Below are 9,554 nucleotides of genomic sequence, written 5' to 3'. Positions count from 1 at the left end.
AACAAAATATATTCTTATTCCATTCATTTACTTAGATTTGTGTGTATTAGGTAGTTGTGGAATTGTTAGATAACATGTTAGATATTGCTGCACTGTCAGAACTAGAAGCACAAGCATTTCGCTACACTCGCAATAACATCTGCTAAACATGTGTATGTGACCAATAAAATTTGATTTGATTTGATGAAAAGTCCCCATTCGCTACTGGGTTCTTAACTAGTCCTTCTTTCATTCCTGAAATGTCGACGAGTCTCTTCATGTTTGTTCAAAATTCCTGAAGGAGCTCAATGATAACAACACATTCCTATGCTATTTGGAAGCTGCTTTTTTCTCAACGTAATATTCTAAATCTTTTTCATAAGGTAAGGTTAACTTCCGTGGGAATCTTTACACCAACAGCATGTGTTTGTCTATGTCCTGTAAAATGCAACCATTTTCTGGTGTGTTCCTCTTAACTTTCTCACAGTCTGAACTGTCAGCTGTTGGCTTCCAGAAATTAGGACCATTGCTATTGCCACTCTTAGGCTACAAACAACTTGTTTAATGGAATGGCTTTTTAGTTAGTATAACATTTTCTTAAACGCATTGTTTGGTTCTAGGTTATGAATTTAGTAGGTGAAGTTAAATTGATGTACAGTGCCTTCAGAAAGTATTCACACCCCTTGACTTTTCTCAAATGTTGTTGTGTTACAAGGTGGGTTTTAAATGGATTTCATTGTAATTTTGGGGGGAAAACAATCTTCACAAAATACTCAAAATAATAGCAATGTCAAAGTGGAAGAAAAATTCAAACATTAGTCCCCAAAAATATATACAACTAAAACACTAATATATATTGATTAGAGAAGTACTCAGCCCCTTGGTACTCAGTTAATTTCTTTGCCACATTTCTTTGCCACACGTTTTTCTTTAGTGCCTTATTGCAAACAGGATTCATGTTTTGGAATAATTTTATTCTCTACAGACATCCTTCTTTTCACTCTGAGGATGGATCAACAACAACAATGTTCTCCTATCACAGCCATTAAACTCTATAACTGTTTTAAAGTCACCATGGGCCTCATGGTGAAATCCCTGAGCAGTGTGCTTCCTCTCCGGCAACTGATTTAGGAAGGACACCTGTATCTTTCTAGTGACTGGGTGTATTGATGCACCATCCAAAGTGTAATTAATAACTTCACCATGCTCAAAGGGATATTCAATGTCTATTTTTTATTTTTACCCATCTACCATTAGGTGACTTTTATTGCGAGTCACTGGAAAACCTGCCTGGTCTTTGTGGTTGAATATGTGTTTGAAATTCACTGCTCAACTGAGGGACCTTACAGATAATTGTATGTGTGGGGTCCAGCACAGGAGATTGGTGGCACCTTAATTGGGGAGGACGGGCTTGTGATAATGGTTGGAGCGGAATCAGTGGAATGGTATCAAATACATCAAACACATGGTTTCCATGTGTTTGATGCCATTCCATTAGCTCCGTTCCAGCCATTATTATGAGCTGTCTTCCCCTCAGCGGCCTCCACTGTGGTACAAATACGAGGTAGTCATGCATTTTTTAAATGTTAAACACTATTATTGCACACAGGGTGAGTCCATGCAACTTATTACAGTATGTGACTTGTTGAGCACATTTATACTCCTGAACTTATTTAGGCTTGCCATAACAAAGGGGTTGAATACTTATTGACTCAAGATATTTCAGCTTTTCATTTGCAATTAATCTGTAAAAATGTCCATAAAACGTTATTCCACTTTGACATAATGGGGTATTGTGTGTAGGTGACACAAAATCTACATTTATTCCATTTTAAATTCAGGCTGTAACACAACAAAATGTGCCCGACCACCTCGATTCAGTCTTATGTTGCAAAATTTGGAATGTTGTTTTTTTTTTACATTGGATAAAAGTATAAACTCAGAGCTACAAAACAATGGGAACTTAATTCTGCTTTGAAAGTTTATAAACTGGTAAACCTACGTTGAGAAAGTGGCCCTTTAATTTTTTGACACATCTACTGGAGAGCTCTTTGTTGTCTACACCTATTTAGCATCGTTCACAACCTCTTAAGCCTGAGCCCCACTGATCTCTTTAAGGATTCACATGTGAGGCCATGTGCTAAGCAGAGTGAGTAAGGTCGTGTATTTTAAACAACCAAAGAATACTAAAAGGGGTGAAAGTATTAATCTACAATAGGAAAAATTCCAGGTAAAAATACACTTTTAGTCCTTGGTCTGTTTCCTGATCTGACATTGGTGCAGGTCATGTTTTTCTTCACATTACCGTCTCTGGTAAACACACACTATATCAAATCAAAGTGTATTTGTCACATGCACAGGATACAGAAGTTGTAAACGCTACAGTCAAATGGTTACTGGCATATTTGCATAGTAGCAATATCAAAAATACAATGTGTCCAAATAAAATATTTGATAAATATTTGATAATTATTAGATTATGCTTACCCAAACACACTTGCCTAAATTGATGGGTCATGTGAAAGAAATGCCATAATCACCCCCCCCCCCCCCCCCACACACACACATCTAGCTAAGTGGATGGGTCACTATTGTCTTGACATGTACACATGCTCATGAAATACAATAGATGGCCATAATCACCCCCAGACACACCTGGCTAACTTGATGGGTCATGTAATCATCTGTAAAAGTGGACTTTTGTTTAAACATGTAGCTAGCTAGTTAAACAATGAACCATAATCCCAACCCATACTACTAGCAATACAAACGGACTGTCATAGCTAGCCACCATCCCTGAAATGCTGTAGTATGCATCTGCAGGTAGCTAAAGCTAACCAACTAGGTTCAATGTTAGCTAGCTAGCTAACATTAGTCTATAACTAGCAATGCAAATGGATTTCTGAGATATTAATAATATTACTACACATATCATACACGTAAGGTTATCTAGCGAGTCAGCAAGCTAATGTTTGCTAGCTAGCTAAGAGTACACTTTCATTTGCAATGGAAACAACTATCTGACTAAATTAAAAATGTATAATATCTGAAAATGTACCTAGATTCTTACCTGTATACATGGATGAATGCTTCACGGCAGACTGGAACTCCTTTAACTCCCTTTTGTTTGGACAACTTGTTTGGCCCGTGTTGTGTCAAGTCATTTTTCACACTGATCTTTGTCTATAGCATTGCTGCCCTGCTAAATTCAGGGCAGCAATATTGTTGAGAGCAGTAGCAACCCTTTTGCAGTTCTCCATGGCAAACGTTATATCGTTCTAAAAAGCCGTGGTAGCAAGGATTATCTACACATACTGAGCAGCTCATGTTATAGACAAAAGTATGCTACATGGCAGACCAATCCGAACTAATCTCTCGGCGTGTCCAGCCCATCCATTATCTCAGCCAATCATGGCTAGCAGGAAGGTTCCTGTCTTTTTCCGTTGCTAAACCATTTAGGCTCGTCATTTAACAATAGTATTTGTATTTACAGATGGCATACACATTTGTTATTAAGGCACATTAAATTTCACATGTTCCAGAAGGCATTTCAGCCAAAAAAACGTATTTTGAAAATATTAATGTTTTCATGCTTCAAATGCCTCTCCTGGGAAGTAGTGACATGCAACATATGTCTAGCTCATACACCTAGCTTCCTGAAACGGGTCGCAAATGTGGAAAAAGTCAAGGGGTGTGAATACTTTTTGAAGGCACTGTATGTGCTGCAGCATTGAATACATCCAGTCTTAAGAAAAAGTTGTAGTGGTCAAGTACAACTTGAACAAGTTGTAGTATGGGCCTACCTACAGTACAAGATGCATGTTTTTATTTTATTAAATATTATTTACTGAAAAACTGGAAGGACATAGCATGTCATGTTCTTTTAGTTAGCATGCAGATGCAGTCATTACAGACAGAACCTGTTCTGACTGAATCATTGTATTCATTTTCTTTAGGGTAAAAAAACAACAGAAATCATGGATGCCTCACACAACACATCAGTCTATGATGACTACGATGATTCAGTGGTAATACCTTCCCAGTCCCCAGTCATCTATGAGATGTATCAGATGAAGGCTGGCTTTAGACACATGTATGTGTTAGTGTACTCAGCCAACATTCTGATGGGTCTGCTGCTCAACTCTGCTGTCATCTTCAGGACTGTAAAATGCAGGTCCAAGAAGAAACTGAGTCAACAGATGTTAATCATTGGCTTGGCTGTCACCCACCTCGTCTTCTGCCTCTTCGCCCCACTTTACCTGATCACTGCCTGGAACTACTTCTCCTGGACATTTGGGAAGGTTGTCTGCAAGCTGGGGTCCTACGTGATGTTTATGAACATGTTTTCTGTCTCACTGATGATCACCTTCTGGAATGTGTGCTGGAGTGTCCCTAGATGCTTTGAACACCGCATGTCCACCAACATGGTCCTGCTGTCCTGGTTCACTGGGGCCATACTGAGTACCCCCTCTCTACTGTCCAGGGAGGTTCAGTACACTGCCGATGGACATGTCTGCATTGACGACTATGGCTATACTGGAAGCTCCCAGATGTCTAAAGAGGGAAGGGAGAGAATGATGACAGTGTTGATCTGTCGCTTCATTGTCGGGATGCTGCTCCCTTTGGGTGCGAGATGTGTCAGTTGTTGCTGCATGAACAGCATGGGAAACAACCAGCTGAGGCCACGGGTTATTCGACCTGTGACTATTGCCCATTTCCTATGCTGGACTCCTGTCATTAGTCTCTCTGTGCTGCAAGTCACAATGGGGACAGGCAGCAGGTTGTTCACATACGCATTGCCCCCGGCCACTGCCCTGTCAGTCTTAAACAGCTGCATCTCTCCTATCATCTGCATATGGCAGGAGAAGAAGGAACAGAGCCTGAGAGGACCCCCTCGGGTGGAGGACAACAGAGATGAGGATGAGGACATGACATCCCTGACACGCTAACCATAAGGAGGATAATATCCTTAAGCAGTAATGGGAAAACAACATACTGTAAACACCATTTGCAATTTATGAACAGCTTGAAATGTAGTTAGAAATAGTGATATCATGCAAAATCAAAAATATTTTTTTATGAATTGTAATAAATACTTTATAAAATTGTCTTGTTAACAACTCACTGTATGTATAATTAATTACACATTGTACATAAAGACCTCTTGAGGTCATACATTACTTCTTGTTTTTAACCTGTGTTTATTTTCAATTCAAATGCTTGCCAAGTAAAGATTTGATGAAACACATAACTATTAACATTTCTGAAAATACCTCTTTTCAATTACATTTGCCAATTTGCCATAGAAAAAATGTGACACCAACAGTGTGGCATAATGTGACACAATACTTACAACAAGGGGCTACCAAGCCAAAATAGAGTACTGAAAGTAGTGGAGTGGAATGGACATGTTTGGAAAACTGCACAGTCAGCCAGTGCTGTTGTATTGGTCAAAAACGGAGAGGAGTGCTAGGATATCACAAGTGACAATCAATTGAGAAGCACCACTGGACAGTGACATGTCAGCACCATCAATTGGTCTGTAAGGTAGGCTATTGTCTTTTCCTTCATTTCGGAACCATTGTTTCAGATCATCTAATGTTATGTTTGTGCTATAGATTACATATTAAGTTAATTGTTTGGATAATTGTCAAGTACTGATTTAATGAATATAGGCAATATCTTATACATCTGTAATTGAGGATGTTTTCAACGCTTGCAAAACATATCTTACATTTTCACGTAGGCCTATAGACATCAGTATTTTATTGAGGAGAGGGAGAAATTGATGAAGGCCATTGATGAAAGCCAAAATGTGAAGTTTTTAACTTTGCTAAAAATACATTAAAACTTCTTCAGGATCGGTGTCCCGTCCGTGGTACGGTTTAGCTAACGTAGGCTAATGTGATTAGCATGAGGTTGTAAGAAACAAACAAAAAAATCCCATCTACTGTATCTATCTGATATGGGCAGAAAGCTTACATTTGTGTTAATCTAACTGCACTGTCCAATTTATAGTAGCTATTGGAGTGAAATAATTCCATGCTATTGTTTGAGGAGAGTGCACAATTATGAACTTGAAAATGTATGAATAAACCAGTTATAGGCCAGTTAGGGCAGTCTTGATACAACATTTTGAATAGACATGCAATATTTCACTGGATCACTCTTAAACTTTGCACATACAGTGTTGCCATCTAGTGGCCAGTCTAAATTGCGCCTGGGCTAGAAAAATTAATTTAGCCCTTTCTCTTGCGTTTCAAAAATGATGGTACAAAAAATATATTTGTATTATCTCTTACCAGATCTAATATGTTATATTCTCCTGCATTCCTTTCACATTTACACAAACTTCAAAATGTTTCCTTTCAAATGGTATCAAGAATATGCATATCCCTGCTTCAGGGACTGAGCTACAGGCAGCTAAGACTTAAGACTTGGGTATGTCATTTTAGGCGAACATTTTTTAAAGAAGGGGCGGATCCTTAAGATACGTTTTTAATGGTGAGCAAGCGTTGAGCCTTTTCCTTTTCAATTTTCATTGAAGAGAGGGAGGACACGGTAGTAGGAGAATAGTGAGGAGAGAGTTTGTGACAAACTAGCGATGGCCCTGGAACTCCAACCCACGTGATCATGAGCACATACAGTCAGGTCCAAAAGTATTGGCACCCTTGATAAAGATAGGCAAAAAAAAAAAACGATTAAAAAAATGATGCAAATACTGAGCTCTTTTGTATGCTACATTTTTTGTAGAAAATTACATTATTTTACACTTATACATTTGCTAATTTTATGTTTAGATTTGACATTTTAGTCATTTAGTAGACACTCGTAACCAGAGTGACAATGAATGTATTAATCTTAAGATAGCTAGGTGAGACAACAAAATATCACAATCATAGCAAGTACATTTGCCCTCAAAGTATTTATCAGCAAAGTCAGTGGTAGTAGGAAAAGACAAGTAAAAAAATACAAAATAATAAAAAGAGGACCAGTGGAAACTAAATTGCCCCATAACATCAAAGATCCACCACCATATTTTACAGTAGGTATGAGGTACTTTCTGCATATGCTTATGTTTTTTTTATATCAAACCCACCACTGGTGTGTGTGGCCAAAGAACTCTATCTTCAAATCATCTAACCATAGCACCGCCTGGAGTTTGATAAACGGCATTGGAACCGGTGCTATGGTCAGATGCCATGAAGATAGAGCTCTTTGGCGTCGAAAAACGGAAGTGTACCAGGACATTTTAGCCAAAAACTTGGTTGCCTCTGCTAGGCCACAAGAAATGGTTAATTAACCACAAAATCAACATTTTGCAATGGCCATCTCAATCTCCGGACTTGAACCCCTTTGAAAACCGTTGGTTTAAATTGAAGAGGGCAGTCCATAAGAGCAGACAAAGGCTATCAAAGATCTAAAAAATATTCTGTATGGAGGAATGGTCTAAGATCCCTCCCAATGTGTCCTCCAATCTCATAAAATACTTTAGAAAATGGCTCAGTGTAGTTATCCTTGCAAGGAAGGGTGCTGGAGTACTGAAAACAAGGGTTTTCAGTAGTGGACATGTTCAGAAATAGACATGTAAATTACCCATGGCTAGAAGACAGACTTTGAAGTAAAGGGTTGAGAACAAGGGGGTGATCAAAACCATTTCCTAACGACAATATCTTATCTTCACAGGGATTGCAAGCCAAATAACTGCAACACAATGGAGGATTATACATATGAATATGATTATAGCAATTACACCTATGACAATGTTACTCCTCCCGAGGATTTAGATTTCAAAACTCACAAGACATGCTTCACAGAAGTTTCATGCGCCTCCCTCCTGGTGGTCAATGTAGTTATCTTCCTGCTGGGGGTTTGTGGGAATGGGGTGGTCATCTGGATCGCTGGTCTCAAGATGAAGAAGACAATCAACACCACCTGGTACCTCAGCCTGGCCGTCTCCGACTTCATATTCTGTGCCTGTCTCCCCTTCAACATCATCAACACGGTGACAAAAGACTGGATCTTTGGGCTCTTCATGTGCAAGTTCACCTCTTTTGTGATGTTCCTCAACATGTTCTGCAGCATCTTCCTCCTGGTCATCATCAGTGTTGACCGCTGTGTGTCAGTGATGTTTCCAGTGTGGGCTCAGAACCACCGCACCATGGGCAAGGCCTCTGTAGTGGTGGTTCTGGCCTGGGTTGCCTCTGTCGCCCTCAGCATCCCCTCCATAGTGTTCAGAGACGTCAAAACCCATTTAGGGATGAGAAAGTGTTTCAATAACTACAGAGACCAACACAGCCACAAGATGATTGCAGTGAGTCGGTTCATTGGTGGGTTTGTGCTGCCATTCTTTATCATCATCTTTTGTTACTCTGTCATCATCCTGCGACTGAGAACCAACCGAATGATGAGCAAGTCCTCCAAGCCCTTCAAAGTTATGACTGCCCTGATAGCCACATTCTTCATCTGCTGGCTGCCTTACCATGTCTTTGTACTGCTTGAGCTGAACCACCAAAGCTACGACCTGGAGATTATAAGAGCTGGGCTTATGGTGGGCACTACTGTAGCCATAGCTAACAGTTTCCTCAACCCAATGCTGTATGTTTTCATGGGCAATGACTTCCTGCAGAAATTCAAGAGCTCCATACTGTCTAAGATGGCGAATGCCATCGGAGAGGAGGGCCGCACCACCAGCCGCTACCTCTCCAGGTCCAGCTCCATGGAGGGCAGCCGCAGAACCTCCACACACATCTAAATCTCTATGATGATGGTAAGGCCTCAGTGGCTGCAGACGCTTTGTCTTGTAGAAATGTCATGTAAGGTGTATTTTCACTTTATGATCTAATGGACTAGTTATATTTGTCATATATTTGTATAATCACAAGTAGTGCCCTTTGTCTCATGTTAAAACATCTATCTGTTTGATATGTTTCTCCCATGAGCTCCAGTATATTTTCCTACCGTAACTTTTTCCAACCAATTTGAATGTCATTATCTCACATACAGAATGCGATGGAGGCCTTGCTGTGGAGTGATCTTTTGTAGTGATGTGACCTAACATAGGGTTATAACCTATTTACTAGACATATTGAAATAACAACCTAATAACCTAATAATTATAACCTCTGTATAATGTGTGTATAATGTGTGTCCCTGTAGATGTTAATCTTACAAGCAGAAGTCCATTTGTTTCAGTGAGTGACCAAGCTCAAAGTTCAACGACATCAGTGAAAACAGGAAATGCTCCTGTTTGACAGCCATGTCTCTTGAGGGGAAATGTTTTTTGTGGGGAAATCATTGTGACCTCTTTGTGGTAATTTGTGTAAATTAAGCTGAAACATATCCCTACCGCTGAAAAAAAAGCTACCTTCTAAAAGGAAATGAACGTCACACTGCTTACAGTACGAAGAGCAGAAATACTATTCACACACTTTGAAGTGTACACTGGGTGTACATAACAATATGAACACCTTCCTAATATTTGACATCAGAACAGCCTCAATTCGTCTGGGCATGGACTCCAGAAGGTGTCGAAAGCATTCCACATGGACGCTGGCCTATGTTGACTCCAATGC

The 9,554-nt window shown here is 39.6% G+C and overlaps 2 protein-coding genes across 2 annotated transcripts; both read left to right on the top strand.

The window, feature by feature from the left end:
- The first annotated feature begins 291 nt into the window (after positions 1–291).
- On the top strand, positions 292–5,240 carry LOC110525734 (chemokine-like receptor 1). Its single transcript, XM_021606132.2, is given in 3 exon segments — positions 292–322; positions 325–362; positions 3,936–5,240. Coding segments are annotated over 3 exon segments (1,047 nt in total). The 5' UTR covers positions 292–306; the 3' UTR covers positions 4,929–5,240.
- A 150-nt stretch (positions 5,241–5,390) lies between these two features.
- LOC110525735 (chemokine-like receptor 1) lies at positions 5,391–9,554 on the top strand. The gene is made up of 2 exons (XM_021606133.2): positions 5,391–5,526; positions 7,666–9,554. Exon 2 carries the CDS (start codon positions 7,694–7,696, stop codon positions 8,732–8,734), a length of 1,041 nt encoding a protein of 346 aa, XP_021461808.2. The 5' UTR covers positions 5,391–5,526; positions 7,666–7,693; the 3' UTR covers positions 8,735–9,554.

Source organism: Oncorhynchus mykiss, chromosome 6 (genome assembly GCF_013265735.2).
Source record: "Oncorhynchus mykiss isolate Arlee chromosome 6, USDA_OmykA_1.1, whole genome shotgun sequence".
Classification (NCBI taxonomy): domain Eukaryota; kingdom Metazoa; phylum Chordata; class Actinopteri; order Salmoniformes; family Salmonidae; genus Oncorhynchus; species Oncorhynchus mykiss.
The sequence above is the reverse complement of the archived record's forward strand: the minus strand, read 5'-3'. Positions and strand labels throughout refer to the sequence as shown.

Coding starts and splice junctions, on each gene's coding strand:
- LOC110525735 (XM_021606133.2), top strand. CDS start 7,694: ATGGAGGATTATACATATGAATATGATTATAGCAATTACACCTATGAC.